Consider the following 20,710-nt stretch of genomic DNA (forward strand, 5'->3'; position numbering starts at 1 on the left):
ATAATATTATAGGAATAGTTCCTATACCAATATGGGAACCATTCCCATAATAGTATGGAATGATTCCCATACCATTATGGGAATGGTTCCCATAATGGTATGGGAACCATTCCCATATCATTATGGGAACCATTCCCATAATGGTATGGGAACTATTTTCATACTATTATGGGGATGGTTCCCATAATATATGGGAACCATTCCTATAGTAGTATAGGTACTATTCCCATACCATTATGGGAACCATTCGCATAATGCATAGGAAAACTTCCCATAATTTTCTTTCCGTGTACACAATATTTTTTACTGTGTGATTGTATGAAAATTATAAAAAATTTTCCTAAAAAATTAAATGATTTTTTTTTAACATTTATTACAAAGTGATTACATTATTTTATAATCATACTTTATTAAATAATATTTAAAAACTATTATACAATTGTAAATCTTTAACAACCACTGGCACGCTTATCATTCCATTTTATTGCAGTTTCAACAATTCCTGTGGCTTTAATAAAATCAACAGCAACAATATTTGCAGTATGTTGCCATTCATCGCTGTACCACTCGGTGATATTTATATCAACATTTTCAGCCATTTTTCTGAGGCCACCCAATCGATTAAATATCACATCAAAAGTTGTGGGTGTTAATTGAGCCATTGCTGCTCGTGGTTGCGATAATCGGTTACTAAAATCACATTAATCATTAATTACTAACAGTTTTTTTTGTCTTCTCACACTGAAAAAAAAAATTTCCTATCATAACAAAAATCAAGACTACGCAGCTATTTGTTATGATAACAAAACTATCTTGGTTAACGCAACGAAGTGACGTTTGTTGTGGTAAGTAAAGTGAAGTTGCTGTTGTAACAAATGATATGTGTTGCGGAAAAATTTTTTGAATACGCATAGAATTTTGTGCTGTAATTAGGTGAACAATTTCATTAAGAATTACTAATTTTGCAAGAATTAGTAAATAAGTAAAAAAGTAACTCAAAAAACTTTGTTCACAATTGTTATTTGGAAAATAACTGTCTGTCCAAATTGGGCCAAGCATCACGTTCACAACTATGTCCAATACAGACTATCAACCTTAGCAATGTACTAGATAGAAAAAAAAGTTTACTGGAACCAGGAATTTTTCAGATAGATCTGAGTTGTTTTAGAACAGAAAGAAATTCCTAAGATAAGAAAAATTTCTTGACTCGAGAAAATTTTACTTCACCTAAGATATTATCGCTTCTTGATATATTCTCTTGAGTCAAAAAAATCATTTCTTCAAGGCGCCCTTAGCTATACTTAGACATATTGGCATATTTTTCAAAATAAATAGCGTTTAATATTTTAACCATAATTTACAAACGCAATTTATGTCAAAAATAAAAAACTCGTAATAAATTCTTAATGATACTGTTCACCTAATTAAAGCACAAAATTCTCTGCGTGTTCGAAAAATTTTTCGACAACACATATCATTTGTTACGACAGCAACTTCACTTTACTTACCACAACAAATGTCACTTCGTTGCGTTAACCAAAATAGTTTTGTTATCATAACAAATCCCTGACGGTTTTGAATCACCCTGGAAATACCCTCGGAGTGGAAACACGGTGAAATCACGGTGATAAAATGAAAAAACCCACCGTGTAAACACCGTGGATCCACCGTGATTCCAGGGTGTTTCCAGGGTGATTCAAAACCGCCAGGGATAGCTGTGTAGTCTTGATTTTTGTTATGATAACAAATTTTTTTTCTCAGTGCATAAAATGTTTAACAATAATAATAAATAATTATAATTATTCAGGTTAATCAGACCACAAACGCAATGTTGACAATTAATTCACACTTTATTGCTACGTTTCGTCGGACATCACAAATGAATCATAGTATTATGAATGAGTATTTGATTATATAAAAGATGTTTTAGAGGCATGGTTGTGCTTAACCTGTATCCAGCGAGGCCTGTCTAGAATAACAACGTGTTGATACTCATGTTTCATGGCATGCTGATGATATTTGCTATGTATTTTATACTATTAAAAAGAAAAAATGTAAATGTTTAGATTCATTTTATAATCTGTTTTATGTAATATTATATTATTCTATATTTATTGTAAGAATGGAGTTTAATGACTTATTTGACAATTTGGATATTCAACATGTTATATTAGAATATAGTTTATTTATTTAATGTATGTATTTTGTAGATTGCCTGAAGAAGTCGGGATGTCCGACGAAACGTAGCAATAAAGGGTGAATTAATTGTCAACATTGCGTTTGTGGTCTGATTAACCTGAATAATTATAATTATATATTCCCTTGGACCTGATTATCCCTGATTAAAAATTCCGATTGAAATCAATTAATTCTGATTGAAAGTCTATCGGAATTCATTGGTTTCAATCGAAGTTTTTAAATCAGGGATAACAATTATGGATGATAATAATAAAAATTATCGAAACAACAAAAAATTTTTAAGGTACCACGTTTTTAAAACAGACTAAAAAGTATAAAATAATTTCTCTAAGCCTCATGAAGATTTAAAACCCTCTACAGATTCCGAACTTCTTACAGATAGTCCTGAAAATTTGTGATTGTAAATTCTTAATGGCTATAAAAATACTTGTAAGATTTAAAACGAAAAGCGGGGGGGGGGGGGGGCATGCAACAGATAATTGATGCATTAATAGTTCTACTTGCTAACAATTTTCCTCGAGTGGGCCGTACCCCACCGTGATCTGTCTCAAAAGATTATGGCGCCCGAAAAAACTCGTAGATAAGATATCACTAAGTGATGGATGAGGGCAAGCGTGTACAACGGCATGTCTAAAATCTTAGTGAATATAAGTGGAAGGAACCCTTTTTAGGGTATTGAGAAGAAGTTGCATCTCACCACTAATCTGTAACCTGAAGACCATTACAGGGAATTGGTACCATGGGGGGCCCATTCCAAGCCCCACTTCGACCAGAGTCTTTTTATTTCCTGAGATGGAAGGAATGATGGGCCCAAGTGAGGTTGGACTCGTGGTGGCTGTGGTTAGATACCACGCGAAATGAGGATTTTTGATTAGACCTCCGGTTAATGTCCATCTTAGTCGTCACTTGATTATATTTTTCGACTAAGAGTGTCGACTGGGTCAGAAGATGGGGATGCTTCGCAACGCGTGTATGCCCAAAAGGGTGAAAAAACGGCCTCCTGTCAAACGGAGGTGGACTCCGGTCCCGTTACATTAATTAATTACTAACAATTTTATTGCACTGCAACTGATATGAATCAATGTGTGAGTTTTCTCATTGATAGCTCCTCTCTATACTTCTTAGTTATGTATTGCATGCGCCGCACTTTTTTTGTTTTAAATCTTACAAGTACTTTCATAGCTATTTACAATTTACAATCACAAATTTTCAGGACTATCTATAAGAAGTTCGAAATCTGTATGGGATTTTAAATCTTCATGAGGCTCAGAGAAATTATTTTATACTTTTTAGTTCGTTTTAAAAACGTGGTATGTTAAAAACTTTTTTTTATTTCAATAATTGTTTTCTGCTTTTTAGTATTATGTGTATGAAATTTTGCAATCGATTTTAAACACCTTAATAAGATAATCACAGACATGCGACAAATTTCAAGTTTATTTCAGTTTCTTTTCACCTGATATCTGAAATAGAAAATCGTTATTTTTTTTTTTAATAAAATTAAGATGCAGTTAGTTTTAAATTGATAATAAAAATTTCTACTGAACAGACAAACAAGCGAATACGAAATGAGTTAATGTTGCATTGTCTCGGGCCGAAATTTAAGTCGTACATTGAACACAATCTTTCTTCTTCTTCTTTTTGTTTTTGTTTTATTTCGTTTTCTCCTTCACTTCTTTTCCTTCTTTTTTTTTTTAATTTTCTTGCATTGTCATTTAATTCCGAGCTATGTTCCAAATTTCAGCTATCTATCTCATCGAGGAGTTACTTTAAAACCAATTACAAAATTTCACCCGAACAGACATACATGAAAGCGAGTTAATGAAAACGTGGTAATAAAATAATAATAACAATAATAATAATAGTAATGTCTTACTAATGATGTAATTCGTCAGCAGCTTGAGTTTCTATTTTATTTAAATGCCTATAAAGAGCACTAACAGTTCTAACATTGCCCCACTGTTGTTCGACCTGCGGCCAGACACTTGCTCTCGATGCAACGACATTGGAATAATCATAACTGATAATAAGTCTTCTGCCTGTTGACCAAATGTCCTCGAGACTTGTTCCCCAAACATGAACTGGTCTGTCTAAATAATAACCATCAAATTGCTCTTGTAAATAATTCGTTAATTGATAATGTGCTGCCAATGATTGAAATCCTAAATTTTTTTAAAAGTATTTAATTAATTTCGTTGCTATAATATTATTTATTGTACTTAAATAAAATTGATGACAATTATTGTTCAATAAATTACCAACAGGAAATTCTTGGATATCAAAAATAACAATTTCATCGGTATTGTCTAAAAAAATTTTAACGTCTCTAATAACATCTCGAAGTGGTACTATACGAATTGGTCCATGATTACCCCAAAAAATTTCATCTGAATTGGGATACCGACCAACGCGAATGTCTAAATAACGTGCTCCGTAAATTAATTGACCTAGTACATCTTCATCCTATTAATTAAATAACAATAATATATTAATTTTAATGAAACTACGAGTCTTTAATTAAAATCCCAGTATAATAATTTGTCAATAAATAACTTTATTGATATTAATTTTAAATATATATGTCAATGGCAAATTTTTCAAGATTTATAGTTACATAATCGATGACAAAGTGTTATCCAAATTTAAACAAATATAAAATATTTTTTTAACACTTGCGTATTCATTCATTCAGTATAATATTAATTACATATAAATATTATTTTTATATAACATTGAAAATTTATTTATCCTATATAAGTTGCATTTTAGGAAAAATTATGATACAAAGATATATCACGAAAAGTTATTCAAAACTTTAATAAATATTACGTGAACAGGAACATAATTATTTGTTGTAAGTATAATATGAAGCGATTTCATAAATTTATTTTTTTTTTATTATTTATATTAATAGTAGTAATCTTATACTATAAAAAGTTGGGAGTGAATCCGAATTTTATTTCGAGAGTTTGGGAGATTATGAGAGTTTGGGAATTTAAAAAAAAATTACTACGCATGCGTATGTGGAGTTTTAACACTTATATATATTTATATTTAATCGAAATAACTGTTTATGATAGACGTAATTATTGTAATAAACAATTGATTCAGGTATTAACAATAAAACATAAAATATTATGTTTTTAATTTATAAAATGCTTTAGTAACTCACTAAATTATAATTTTATATATAAAATGCATAGTGAAAACATTCAATTATTTAATAGTTATAGTGACATAGTTTTTATGAGAATATTTTATATTTCGGCGCAATATGAAATCTAACTCGTGGTATGGTTAATGTAAGTCATATAACAGTTTTTGACTCAATGAAACTATATTATTAATGATAGAAAATTAATAATCTATTTCTTCAACTTCATAAGCGTGCAAGATTTTATTATCAGCTGCTTATAATTTTTAACTTCCCGCTAAGAAAATTGTAAATTTTTAAAAATTCGGGAAGTTATTGGTTTCGATCCGATTTACGAAAATCAAATTTCCATCAGATGTCGACGTTTTGAGGTCCTAGGAAGCTATTCTGACTAATTTCACGATGATGTCCGAGTGTATGTATGTGTGCACGTACGTACGTATGTATGTAAATACCTGTATCTTTTGAACGGATGAACCGATTTTGAACTTTAAGGTGTCATTCGACGCGGATTGTCAATATCTTGAAGCCGTGAGAAAATTTAGCTTGATCGGTAGGGCTCGTTCATAGATATTCCAAAAATAAAATTTTTTCAAAAGTGTTTTTTTTTTATAACTTTTAATGTGCTCGACGGATTGATTCCAAAATGGAAAAGTTATGGTAAAATTTCTACTATTAATCCGATAGTAGTGAATACTATCTAGATGATTGTATAAATCATCTAGATTGTAATATTTATCATATTTATAATAATTGTTACAATCCTGCATGTTGACTAGAGTTAATTATTATTATTATTCTAAATAGTTATATTTATAATCCAGATGGTAACAGTTACCATCAGAAATTATAATTGTTACCATCCTGATAGTAACTGTCACGAAATTTATTGCAGAAGTAAATATTACCATCCTGATGGTAACTGTTATCATCCTGATGGTAACTGTTACCATCTTGATAGTAACTGTTAAAACATTTATTGCAGAAGTTATCATCCAATAATTATTCATTTTATTAAAAAAAAATTTAACACAAACTATTTTTGCATTGAAAAACGTTCCAATCATTCTAGATCATTGGAATTAAAAATTTAGCATAACAACCACAATTACTTAATTTTCTGAGTGTGATCCCATACGAAAAAAATATATATCCGGATATATCCGGGCAAATCTGCATATATTAAACATATATTTATATATATGTTGCATATATGCGACATATTCCAGATTGCCCGGATATATATTTTTTTCGTATGGAATAATTTTTATTGTCTCCGATAAGAAATTGTCATACTGCACAAAAGAAATCAACTCTCTTACAACACCCAATTTTTATTTCGTTTTTCAATGGACTGAGTAATTTATTTGTACAATTAATTATGATCTTCAAGTTAGCAGACCATTAGTAATTTTCGGATTTTTTTTTCAACAAATCAATTCCAAAAAATCAAAAACTAAAAATATGTACATGTAGAAAATACAAAAAACTACAGGTGCAATTTTTTCAAATATTTTTCTTTTTATAATTTATTGTTTAAAAAAAAATCAAAAAATAATTAGACGTCGACTAACTTCAGTATCATAATTAATTACTTATCCGACATCTTATCATTTAATGTTAATATTTCATACCGAAAAAAATATACTAGTGGCGAATTTAGTTACAAAAGTTTAAAAATGACAACGTTGTCAATTAACAATTTGAGGTTAGAGTACTTAATTTATCTTAATTAATAAAAAGTAAATAAACAAGTGAATATGCTTATTCTAAAAAGTTAACTGGAAAACGATGAAATTATTGGGATTTGAATTATCGAGTGTCTTAGTAAAATAATTTTTTTTCTTTTTTCAGAAAATTTGTCCATAGAAAAATATTGAAAAAAGATGAATTTAAAATCAATTTTTTGTTCATGGATATTTATGTTAAGCGTTTGCATATTTACGTTTAGTTACATCTACAGTTTAATTTCTAATAGGTCATATGGACCATCAAAGTTTGGCGGGAAGATGAGATTTGCTCGAGATTTTGGTAAATGATCTGGAACGATTGAAACAGGTAAAATAAATGAAATCATTTTTTATTCGATTCTGTTTTTTAAATCCGGTTATTTTAATGTGAAAAATTAAGATTTTTTGACACGAAAAATTACACAATTTTCTTGTAGTACCAGTTTTAAATTCTTTAAGACTAAAGAAATTGGGAAAGTTTGGGGCTAATCCACAGAATTAATTGTTTTTTTATTATTTACCGAATTCGTTGAAATTATCGATCGATCGATCTGAAAATTTAATTAGAGGTAGATCTCAAGAAATCCTTTGGATTTTTATAAGATCGGTCAATTCACTTAAGTGATATTGTGACACAAGTAAAAGAGAGAAAAAAACACGTTCACTTTCTTTGTAATTTTGATTTATTCATTGCAAAAAAAACTTCTAATCACCTAATACTAAATTGTAAAAAGTCGGGAATGAATCCGGATTTTATTTAAATCAGAATTCACTCAAAGTTCCAGAGTTTTTAACAAAAATCACTCTGTATGCAGAGTGAATAGGAATTTTTTTTATGGGCGGAGTGATTTTGGGGTGACGCGGATTTTATTTCAATCTGCATTCGCCCCGGTTCGGAGTTTTGATACTTAAATAAATTTATATTTAATAGAAACTACTGTTAATTACACGGTTGAAAATTTTGTGTTCTTGTGTATAAAAGTTAAATGGTTAAATTTTGTGTCAATTATTTGACACCTTCAAGTGTAAATTTAACTAAAGTTGAATGTCTTATCTGATCTCAACAAGTTTTAAACTTGTATTATTATTTGACACGAGTATAATGTGTTAAATTAACACAGAAAATTGAGTGGACCGTTTCGAATATGTGATTTGGGTTAAATTTAACACTAATTTTTCAACTGTGTATACAGAAAGAAATAAACTTTAAAAATTAGTGTTTGAAATTATAACCCGAAACCCGGGTATCAATATGGGGAATTTTAACATTCCAATTAATAAATTTTTTAATACTTTTCGTCAGTTTTCTAAGTATCAGTTATGATTTTTAAAGTTCAAATAGTATTTTTTTTTGCATAAACAATAAATTTTCATACTTATCCTGTAGTTATTCACGTTTTAATTATAAACGAAAAAATTACTATTTAGGATGATAATCTGTACTGATCACGTGATCACTTTTTCATTATATTACTTGTCGTTCTCAATTTCTATAGTTCATTTTTTTCCGTGTAGAAACATAATTATTTCAATAAATAACCAATGTAAAAAAAAATGTCAAAAAAAGGTTAAAAAAGTGTTGACTATTGTAAAGTTCAAAACGTGACACAACGATGAACTTTTTTTGAACACTTTTTAAACTTCTAAAATTAAAGGGAGTAGAAAAAGTTTTCCCTAATTGTATAATTGTACGTTTTTTGAATCATTTAAAAACTAATTTATTGACTCTCTTCTCGGAACGTTTGATTTTTTTATTTTTTTGTAGTGAGAAACACGTTTAAAAACGACTAATTTTGAACAGTTTTTAAACGTTTTTTTATCTTTTTTCTAACGGCTTCCTAATTTCGTCTACAGAGCATTTATAGCTGAATTTATTTTCGTTCAAAATACGATTTTTTTAAACGTTTCTTGAACAAAAAAAAAAAACAAATTAAAAAACAAGTACTCTGCAAACGAAATCAGAATACTTTTAGAAAAAAGATCGAAAAACGTTTAAAAACTGTTTAAAATTAGTCGTTTTTAAACGTGTTTCTCACTATAAATATATAAAAAAACCAAATGCTCCGAAAAGAGTCAATAAATTAGTTTTTAAATGATTCAAAAAACGTACAATTATACAATTAGGGAAAACTTTTTCTACTCCCTTTAATTTTAGAAGTTTAAAAAGTGTTCAAAAAAAGTTCATCGTTGTGTCACGTTTTGAACTTTACAATAGTCAACACTTTTTTAACTTTTTTTTGACATTTTTTTTTTACACGGGAATTGTTTCAGATATTAATAATCAAACTTAAAATATTATTTTTTTAATTTATAAAATGTTTTAGTAACTCACTAAATTATAATTTCATATATATAATGCATAGTGAAAATATTAAATTATTGAGTAGCTATCGTGGCATAGTTTTTATGAAAATATTTGATATTTCGGTGCGATAGGAAATGTTATCTCGTGGTATGGTTGATGTAAGTCATATGACAGTTTGTGACTAAGTGGAATTATATTTGTGAAAGTTTTATTATCAGCTACTTATAATTTTGAAAAATCATTTCGCTTGAATATATGGAAAGGGAGCTCATAACTATTTCCGTACTCAATATAAATATCAAAGACCTAAGATCACTATGTATTAGTAATTTTTTTTATAATTAATATTTTCCGAAACTCCCCTTCGGAGTAAAATTCACTCCCAGAAAATTAAATGAATAAAAAGTCATCCATTCCCCGTTCACTCCGAAAATTTTTTAGTGTTAGACTGTTAATTGAATAGGATGCAAGTAATAATTAGAAGAAATATCATTAATTAATAAATTATTAAATATAATATAGAAATGTGTAAAGATATTTATCTAGACCGTGTAAATTATTAATTAGTTAATCAACTTACTTGAGTTATTGTATATTTGTCAATAATTAATTCTGTTTTAGGATTTTGAAATTTATTATAAGCTGCTGAATCGTGAGTACCAGGAATAAAAACTTCTCGCATTTTTAAATTACCAATACTATTTTTTCGTTTACTCATCCAATTTGGATGCGTCGATAAACAACTTGTCTTTTTAATTGTGTCGTTACGTACCCACGATACATAATAATCTAGATTAAAAAAATGTAAATTTATAATTATAATAAATTTAATAATATGAATACACAAATATTCAATTAATATAATTAGTAATTAACTTACTTAAACATTCATCTTTAAATGTTAGCTGTGAGGTAGAAATAAAATCACTGCTGATTCCGGTTTTTTTAAAACCATGGATTGCATCTGGTTGAAATTTAAATATCACTTGAGCATTTGTTGTATTTGGATTGCCTTTATATAATTTAAATACATCACCGCTTTCGAGATTTGAATTTTTCCAATAAATACATATTTCACGTATCATCTCAGATGACATTAATGGTGATATTAAAATAGACAAATCACTATTATCAATTTCTACGAATAAGAATACATAAAAAATTTAATAACTTATATATACTTTCTCTTTTTGTATTCGTAGATGAAAGTAGCGTATATATTTTAAAAGAAATAATTATAAATGAAATTTAAAATTTATTAAATTTTTTTCTAATTTACTTACCATTATTTTCATTACGACAATTGTTCTCAAGTTCTCCCGCAGAAAAGTTAAATAAAAATATAAACAAAGTGAATAAATAAATATTTTTACAAAACATCTTGATTCAAAAATTACCTATACACTTTCAGATAAAAAAATATATTACAAATAAGAATTAAGTAATTATTCCAATGAAAACTAAACAAATGTATACGTCGATTTTAATCTTCTACTTATCTTACACAAATTTGTAATGAAAAGTATGATTTAAAAATAAACAACAATAGAGTATAGTAAAAGTTTGAGTTAAATAAAAAATAAAACTGCTGTGTATTATTTACGTCACCAATGACTGTTTCTCTCCTTATTTCCTGTATACGTCCGGTGATCACAAATGACCTCGATTCTAGTATAATTATTTTTACCTTTTTATTGTTACTCTGTGTAAAACCAATGTTACAACTAAACAAATGATCCAATGACAACACTTTTGTTAATATTTATAAGTGTACAAGTGTATAGTATCATGTGACATGTAGTGTTTGCATGCACGTGGGGTCAAAAATTCACAAGTTGTAGTATAGTATAAATCTAAAAGTCAATGCTATTATATATTATACATATATATACATATACATAGATATAGATAGATTTATTTTTGCACAATGAATAATTCTTATCGCGTGTTTTTGCTGATCTGCGGATTATTTTCTTCTTCACATCACTTTGTTTCGTGACATGCCATGACGTTCAAAATGCGCGGGGGCGATTTATATATGAATTAGTCATCACTTTATATTATATATATTTTTTCAACAAATTCACCAGGTGCATTGACACTTTTTTTTATTCATCTGAATCTTTTTTCATTTTTTTTCTTCATTTATTTAAAATTAATTAATACTCGTTTAATTACTTAATTTATTTTATTTAAAAATTTTAATTAAGTCAATAAATTACCGTAAGAATAAAAAAATCAGAGTTTTTGTTGTTCTTAAAATTTTTTTATTAAGTATTACGATCACTTGCACGCCGGTACCAAGGTTCATTTTAATCGCTTGTAAATGATATACTTGCATCGACTTTTTTATTTCTTGTTTTTTTTTTTTTTATTGTACGGAATTTTAAAAAATATTGTTTACTAACGTAACATTAGTTTATTTGCTGAGACTTAGAATTATTTATCATGATATTTTTATTTTTTATGTACAATAAATATAAATATAAATATGGATACATGTGTGTATGCTATGATGATAGCAAATGAATGAGACTGAATCCGATGGACGATTAGATTCAAAGACACGTTAGTACGAATGATTATATTCGGTCAAGTGATGAATCGTGACCTAGAATTCGTGAACTACATAACGAGGTAGGTCACCTCGTTTTAATATTTTTTTTTATTGAGACCTTTTTTTGCAATACTTTTTTTTTTTTATTCTACAACTTTGTCGTGAGGGTAATGATTTATTGAAGTAAGCTTCAAGTACCGAAGTTAACTGAAGAATTATGTAGGTTTCATGTAATCCGGATGAATCTTATGGTGAGCAGTTTGACAGTACAACAAACAGTTGATATAATGTGGGTGTTGTACTGACGTCCCACAATCATTTAAAATTGGGATCAAGCAATTTTAAGGCTTTAAATCGAGCTACTGAAATGATCAAATATCGTATATGATTATTTATATAAAATATTATACAGTCGAACCTCGTTATAAGATTATCATTCTGTCTCTTTTATAAATCAGGTATCGCGATAGTTTGAGAGAGAAACTAATAATCTTATTTATATTAACTGTTATTAGGGTGTTTAAAAAAAAACGATTTTTTTTTTATGGTATCCGAAAATTGAAAGTATACCTGAAGTAAAAATTTTGGTACCAATCCGAGCTCTTAATAATACTATAAAGGCTTGCTTCCAATTTCCCATTTAAATAACACGGGAAAAAAGATTTTTTTTTTTTAGAATTTTCTAGCTCGCAAACCAATTAACGGATTTTCATGCACGATAAATAGTTTTGTAGGAAATTGAACGCTCTACAAAAAAAGTGTCTTATCATTTTTTGATAAATCCAACTCTTCAAAAGTTATTTGAGCTTAAAGTCAACTTTATAGTAAATTTTGAGATCTTTTTACTTTTCCGGCGAAACTATCAGTCTTATCACAACATATCGTAGGTACTTTTTTGTAGGTAATTGAATTCCTTACAAATTATTAGAAATAAAGTTTTTCGAAACTCCGCATTATTTTCTAGTTATTTTAATTTCAATGTCAAGCTCTTAAAAAAATAGTTTTTTGATTGATTTTAAGATATATATATATATAGAAGCAAAGAAATTAGTTTTATAAAATAATGACTTTTTTTTTATCAATATTATTAAATTAATAAAGGCAATAAAAGTATATTTTTAATATTAATTACTTTCTTAATCGTAGATATTTAATTAAAGATAGATAATCAATAATTAAAATAGTCATGGCTCGTTATTACGAAAGGTTTTTGTTAAGATTAAATATTAATTTAATTAACTGTCAATAAAAAATTGTCTTTAAATTCCAATATATAATTAGGAAAAAATATTTTTTAACTATTAATACTTTTTTTATTGTTCTGAAGGTACTTATATAAATAAATGATGACGATTAATTTTTGTCACTTATAATCTGATCGAGTAACGAGTGGATTTTTTAATTATAAACTTCATCTGTTATTGAAAGTAAAAACTATTTTTTAAATTAATATTAATAAAAAAAATCAACATGTGTAAAATCGAAATCATGTGCTTGTCATATTTATTTTTGCTAATTTTTGTTGTTAATTCTATTGAGGCCGCAGAAATAAATGATAATTATATGTTTTATCAGCGTTATAACTTCGGTCTGGGTAAAAGATCTGCTGAATATGATGTTTTCAAGGTAAAATATGTTGATTTTTATTCACCTTCATTTATTCATTAACTTCATATTTCTTATAATCGTATTGTAATAGGCATGTTGCAATGAAAGTTTATAAATTATTCTATTTTTAGCGTTATATATTTAAGGATTAATGACCGTTAATTAATTAGGCAAAGTATTGAGTTATGGTTATTTTGATCATCAGTTTTTTGTTGATTACAGAAACGTATAACGTTTAATTTATATATATATTAGTAGTTCAGAAAACTATTTATGCTTAATTAAATACGGTGACGACTATAACAGTATGGTTGGATTGGATATTAAAACAATTACGTGAACTATTAGATGATAAATACACTCTAAAACCAAGGGTGTTACAAGTGTATTATTTTAACACATATTAAATGTGTTCTATGTTTAAAGCCACAACAAAACTATAGTTTTTTGTAGTCACTTAAAACACGTTTCATGGTGTGTCAAAAATCTATAAATTACTTATGGCGTGTCAATATTATTCGGCAAGTGTGTTAATTTCGACTACACACTTGAATCGTTACGAAATTGGGTTTTTTACATTTTTGGGTTCTTTGGATATCCCTCCATAGAAATCAATCAAAATATACATCAAATCAGCGTTTAAAAAAAAATTAACGGGGTGACAGCAATTTCATTTAATTGAGAAACCCCATAAGTCAATGACTCAAATGAACATATGCAGTTTTAGTTTTACAGAAATCATTTTTTTTTTTATTTAAAATTCGCGCTTTTTTGGGAAATTAATTTCAAATGTTGTTTTATTGTTGACTGTTATATGACTAATTAAAATGTTTAAATTAATTATAATTTTTTGTAATTTCTGAGTTTCAGAGTTCAAATACATATTGAATACTTCATTTTATCAGTTGAATAAATGATTTGAGTGGAAACATTTAAAAAAACAATGATTTTATAACTTTTTTTTCCGTTTGGTTGAGAAACCCCTTAAGTCAATCAACTTTGAATAATTTTTTTAAGTAGTTTCAGTTAAAAAATTAAATTTTTCTTGTTGGAATCTTTTTCAGAGACGCTAACATTATTGTATTCAATTATTTATTTATTATTTTAATGTCAAGTTTTTCCAAAAAAATGTTTTTTGTGTTTTCTGAAAATTTTTGTTTTCTTGACTTATGGTGTTTCTCAAATAAACGATTCAAATGTGTTCTATGTTTAATGCCATAAACAAAACTATAGTTTTTTGTAGTCACTTGGGCAAGTGTGTTAATTTCGACTACACACTCGGTTTTAGAGTGTAAATTAAAATAGTTACTTATACTTTTTTTACTGGTTATGATGAATTGAACAAGTATTGTTGTTATTATTATCGTTAAAGCATAAATTCTCAGAACTCATGTTCAATAGTTAGTATAGATGAAGGAAAACTGTTACTAAGTTACCGTTGATACTATTTTCAATTAGTTTCTAGGACTTAAATGTAATGAAAGTGAATATTGTAGTTGGGTGAACTCATGATTCATAAAATCACTAAAACATTCCAAATATAATTGTTATAACGCATTTAATTTTGATTTATTTTGTTGTAAAAAGAACGTAATTGAATGCTTACAGAAATAAATCTCTCGCCTGATGTTCGAAAAATACTGGCTGAAAAAAATATTGAAAAACTATAACACGTTATTTTAGTTTTCATTTTAAAAAATATTGAGGCTAAATTCATTATAAACGAGAACGAAGACGAATATTTTAAATAAATAAAAAAAAAAGATGAAGTATATTTTACAAAACTTATTTTAAAAAATGAAATTAACTCCGTGAAAATTATTAATTAATTGTAAAAATTTTGTTAATATTAGTCATTTGTTAAATAAAAATTTATAATTAAAAAATTAAATGAAAAAAAATTTTTTTTGTAACTTAAACATTTCGAAGCTAAAAATAAAATAATATGGTATTACACAATATTATTTTATCATCAACTTTATTGATAGCAATACATTCTTATATGATTTGATGTTAAAATGTAGGAGAGACATTACAACAGTGATCTACGGACACATATGATTTGTAAGTATTAATTTGCACTTGACTACCTATGTAAAAAAAATTCTTTTCAAAAAGTTTCATAACAGAACTTCCAAATTTTAGACAATTTAGAACTTTGACTTTATAATTTCAAAAATTAAAAAAAAACTTCCAACTGAGTACTCTTAAGATTTGAGAATTTTGTTGGCTTGAAGAATTTTAAGAAAAAAAAAAAAAAAAAAAACAATTAATATCGTCATTTGACTCTTCAAAACTTTTTCTAGAACGAGTTCAGGTTGAAAATTTCTTTACATTTGAATTTTTTTTTAAAGTTCCAAAAACTATATACTCAAAGATCAGAATTGTCTCAAATTTGGAAGTTCATTGTTATATTCATTGGTAATACTTTTTCATTACAAAGTATTTGAAAGCTAAATGTTCAAAAACGCAAACTGATGAAGAAATTTCAGAATATAGATATATATTAAAAAGTTGACGGTAAATTTTAATAAACAACTATTTGACTTGTAATTTAAATAATATTTGAGCAAGAAGTTTTGAATGTATATTTGATGTAAATTTGAATACGATTTAAAAAGTAGAAAATTTTTTAAAAATTATAAAAATTAATCTTGACAAAATGTTTTGTTTTTTAGTATTTTTACAAAGCTTTGGGATTGAAAATGTAGCAACTGTAAGGAAAAGAGGAAATCTTCATTTTATACGTTTTGGTTAAAAGTCTGTATCCAATTACATTCCGAAGGTAAATAACAAATACATTTCTTTTGTTTGATTCTATTATTTAACAATGGTAAACACATTACATGACAAGGGATGAAAGAAAAAAATTTCACGTGAGGTGAAGTTTACTGTCTCAGCCTAAAGCGGGAGCTGATACCACTTGAAGTCTGAAAACGTATTTTATCCCGTGCCATGCACTTTATTTTTCATATTACCTACATTGATATATACCAAATGTTTTAACATTTGGAACCAGTCGAACCAGGCTAATTTCTGACCGATAGCGTGGCAAAATAGGATATTGTGTGACAAGGGATGAAACAAGACGATTTCAGACTAGGGTGAGGTTGGTTGACATCACCCGCAGTCTGAAATCGTGTTTTATCTTGAGTCACACACTAAATTTTTCATGATTACCTGCATCGGAACTTCAAGATTCAGAGTCAGCAGCCAGTAAGAAACAAGTTAATTTCAAGCCGATGATACGGAGAACTGTTAGAGAATGAGAAATATATGATTTACAGTCACTTATTAAATAGCAAATAAGACAAAAATATTATTTTCACTCATTTTTTATTAATTTTATGTGGTTAATTAAAACTGTCACTTAAAAAATGAAATGAGTAAACTGAAGTGACAAGTAAACAAATGAGAGTAATAAGGCTGCAAATGAACATTAAATATAACTGACACCGGGCAGAAACAATTGTGTATCTTCCCAAGGGAAGAAACACGCATGTTTCTGCCCGCTGTATGAAGGTATTTTTGAATTCACGAATTCGCTAGCAGTTGTTTGCAGCATCGGCTTGAAATTAGTTTGTTTCGACTGGCTGTAGAGACACTGAAACTTCAAGTTTCGATGCTGGTATCATGAAAATATTTTTTAAAATTTAAGTTATTGATATGAAACAATAATTAATACAGTAATGCTTTTGTTTCATTACAGACAAGTTCATTGGACCGTTCGTAAAACAAGTAATAGATACCAACTTTCTTAATCATGAATGATTCAGAATATTAAATAATTTGTATGCTTATAAATTTTTTAAAAATAGTGTAAATACTAAAAAAAAAAAAAAAGATAATGCCATCATTATGGATTATAAATAATTATTATATTTATTTGGGTGAAAAAAGTTATTTTTAAAATAAAAATCACAAAATAAATTATTAAATTTTATTATTATAAATTTATATTAATTTTAGCAAAATTTTATACAATATTTTTTTACAATCAATTGACTTATAATAATATTTTCTTATTATTATAATGAGATGAAATAGAAAATAAAATAAACTGTAAATAAGATTTCAAATATTCTTTATTACAAAACTGAAAAAAAAAAAAAAAAATCTGTGATAGTAATAAACTTTTGGCTTATGTGACTAGTTGTAATACTCAGCGGCAATACTAAATTAGTGTAGTAGTGTATGCGATGTGTAATGTCAAATTGATATAATGAAATGATAAAAATATATATACATATACGTATATATATATATTGATTTATTTATATATATTGCAATCAGTCTCATTAGAGAATAAATGGTAAAAAAATAGATATGATAATGAAATTTATGAACAATTAAATCGATTCGGTTTGGCTAATTGTAAGCATGTTATTTTTTTTTTTTTTTTTTTTCTTATAATTGCTTATATACAAATAATGATAATTATAATAAAGATAATCAGAAAGTAGCTAAACAAACGTACTTAAATAAATAAAATTTAAATTCCAAGGTACATAAATATTTTAAACTAATTTACAATTAATTAATCAACTAGTTTATCCTTAACGTTTTTTTTTCTTTTGTTTTTCGCAGTTTCTCTGTTTTGGAAGACTCGGTATGGCAGGATTTTTGATTAGGAATTAAAAACGTTGCATTAAAAATTTTTTTTCTTCCAATAAAAAATAACAACGTCCGAAACCGTGTAGTTCCACTTTTTTTGTTCAGAATTATCAATTAAGTCTTAATTATCGAGGAAATATTGAGAAAAAAAAATTATTTCTTATTTGTTTCACACCATCTATACAGTGCACATTAATTTTTTTTTCTCAATAGCTATACAGTGTACATTAATATATTTAATTTATTGTTTCACTCATAAATGGCATATGTTGATGTACCTGAAGATCAGAACGTTTTTCACGCAAGGAAAATTGAAGTAATTCATGAAATTCGTGTCTAATGGCGACTTAAGGGGTAGTTGGGGGTGGCCTGCCATTTTCGGGTAACGTGAAAAATATTTGAATCGTTTATTTGAGAAACCCCATAAGTCAAGAAAACAAAATTTTTCAGGAAACACAAAAAACATTTTTTTGGAAAAACTTGACATTAAAATAATAAATAAATAATTGAATACAATAATGTTAGCGTCTCTGAAAAAGATTCCAACAAGAAAAGTTTAATTTTTTAAGAGAGTGCACCAGGTGATATTCAAATGAACCGTTTTCACAGGTAAAGACCCAAATTATTAAACGAAATATGTCATTCGATGTGTAAACTTATTATTTATCGAATGAAATGTTTCTCGTTCGGAAATTTCAGTTTATATCTGAGAACGGCTGATTTGAAATTTCCATTTGCTGATGTAAGTGCAACAAGGACAGTTCCGTTCGTTCACATGTGTGTAAGAAAGAGAATAGATGGCACATCCTCTTAACTGAAACTACTTAAAAAAATTATTTAAAGTTGATTGACTTATGGGGTTTCTCAACCAAACGGAAAAAAAAGTTATAAAATCACACAAATCATTTATTAGACTGATAAAATGAAGTATTAAATATGTATTGGAACTCTGAAACTCAGAAATTACAAAAAATTATAACTAATTTAAACATTTTAATTAGTCATATAACAGTCAACAATAAAACAACATTTGAAATTAATTTCCCAAAAAAGCGCGAATTTTAAATAAAAAAAAAAAAAATTATTTCTGTAAAACTAAAACTGCATATGTTTATTTGAGTCATTGACTTATGGGGTTTCTCAATTAAATGAAATTGCTGTCTCCCCGTTAATTTTTTTTTAAACGCCGATTTGATGCATATTTTGATTGATTTCTATGGAGGGATATCCAAAGAACCCAATTTCGTAAAAAACGACTTATGGGTTTTCTCAAATAAACGATTCATTTACAAAATCTAGATCCAGTAGATTTTTTACTTCTCATTTCTTTTTTCTTATTTTCGTTCCGCGAATAACGTTCCGATCTTCAGGTACATATATGTTGCTTAATTAATCAATTTTTTTTTAATTTTTTCCAGCAATTTATTAAAATTGTTGAAGATCGATACTTTCATGACTTTTTTAAAATTTGTTTTAATATTATGTATGAATATTTAAGTATGAATAATATTTTTACAGCAGAATGATTGATGATATGTTACGGCAGGTTATCGAACCAATAATAAAAATTAAATATAATAACAATAAATTTAAATTTTATTAATATCAAAATTTTTTATATTATACTTAAATACGATGCCGGAAGTAAATTAATTAAATTAAAATTAAAATTTTTATAATAAAAAATTTAATCTATCGACTTCCTGCCTTAAGGCACTCTATGGCCACCATATTAATATGATACCGTTGTATAAATATATTTATATATATTAACGTTTAAATATATTTAGCGCTTTATCGTTATTCAATATAAATGTTTTGTTCTAAACTTATTTTACAGTTTTTACATTTTTTTTTAAATGCTTGAAAAAAAAAGAAATGTTTTTTTTTGTTCCATGTATTAATTGTGCTATACATTGTCTGTATAATAACTGAACACTCTGGTTATAATTGATCTTTTGTATGATTAAATTTGACTATTGCTTATAAATAATTTATTTAAGAAAAAAAAACGAATTGATGTTTTTTTAATTAGTTAAAATAATTGTGTGCATTGACAATAATAAATAAATTAATATTTAAAATAAACAGAATTAACGCGTGCACCATTTTTACAATAGCAGTCGATACGTAAAAAAAAATTTAAGTTATAACTTTTTTTTTATTTTAAGATTAAATATAAAAAAATATATCTAAGCGTTTTGTCTCTCCCTGTATGTATAAACAATAACTTAGATTTATAATAATAATAATAATAATAATAATAAATTTATCAATAATTAGTAATAATTTTTCATGATTATCGGTATGCGTTAAATAAAATTAAAAAAACAAAAGCGTTAATTATAAAACTATAACAAAGTTAATGTATTAAACAAAAACAATGAAAAATAATAATTACAAAAAAGTAAAAGTCGAAGGAACACAAGTGACTGTATCATAAAACTAGATATTGCATTAACTACAGAGTCTAAAGCCAATCCGATGGCGTTTATTTTAAATCTACGGAGGTTCAAAGTCTTTATTTATTTATTTACTTATTT

General features: G+C 26.8%; 1 protein-coding gene and 1 long non-coding RNA gene across 4 annotated transcripts; one reads left to right on the forward strand and one right to left on the reverse strand.

The window, feature by feature from the left end:
* Positions 1 to 268: 268 nt before the first annotated feature.
* On the reverse strand, positions 269 to 11,462 carry LOC130670627 (PI-PLC X domain-containing protein 1-like). Of its 2 annotated transcripts, none has more exons than XM_057474061.1 (7): positions 11,287 to 11,462; positions 10,672 to 10,792; positions 10,269 to 10,526; positions 9,969 to 10,177; positions 4,458 to 4,662; positions 4,076 to 4,361; positions 269 to 690 (listed from the first exon to the last, which is right to left on the reverse strand). In XM_057474061.1, exons 2-7 carry the CDS (start codon positions 10,766 to 10,768, stop codon positions 450 to 452), a joined length of 1,296 nt encoding a protein of 431 aa, XP_057330044.1. In that variant the 5' UTR covers positions 10,769 to 10,792; positions 11,287 to 11,462; the 3' UTR covers positions 269 to 449. The 2 variants fall into 2 exon arrangements, with proteins under 2 accessions (XP_057330044.1, XP_057330045.1); XM_057474062.1 differs by lacking the exon at positions 11,287 to 11,462 and adding an exon at positions 10,992 to 11,137.
* On the forward strand, positions 11,341 to 17,440 carry LOC130670628 (uncharacterized). Of its 2 annotated transcripts, XR_008990369.1 has the most exons (6): positions 11,341 to 11,478; positions 11,911 to 12,025; positions 13,273 to 13,571; positions 15,162 to 15,617; positions 16,232 to 16,338; positions 17,263 to 17,440. It is a non-coding gene; the product is annotated as an uncharacterized LOC130670628 (long non-coding RNA). The 2 variants fall into 2 exon arrangements; XR_008990370.1 differs by lacking the exon at positions 13,273 to 13,571.
* The last annotated feature ends 3,270 nt before the right edge of the window (positions 17,441 to 20,710 follow it).

Source organism: Microplitis mediator, chromosome 6 (genome assembly GCF_029852145.1).
Source record: "Microplitis mediator isolate UGA2020A chromosome 6, iyMicMedi2.1, whole genome shotgun sequence".
Classification (NCBI taxonomy): domain Eukaryota; kingdom Metazoa; phylum Arthropoda; class Insecta; order Hymenoptera; family Braconidae; genus Microplitis; species Microplitis mediator.

Bases quoted from the DNA above. Each gene is read 5' to 3' on its own strand.
- LOC130670627 (XM_057474061.1), bottom strand. From the start codon at position 10,768: ATGTTTTGTAAAAATATTTATTTATTCACTTTGTTTATATTTTTATTT. The intron at 10,178-10,268 runs GTAAGTTAATTA...TTTTTAATCTAG, and splicing joins ATTTAAAGATGAATGTTTAA to ATTATTATGTATCGTGGGTA. The intron at 4,663-9,968 runs GTAAGTTGATTA...TTTAATTAATAG, and splicing joins ACAAATATACAATAACTCAA to GATGAAGATGTACTAGGTCA.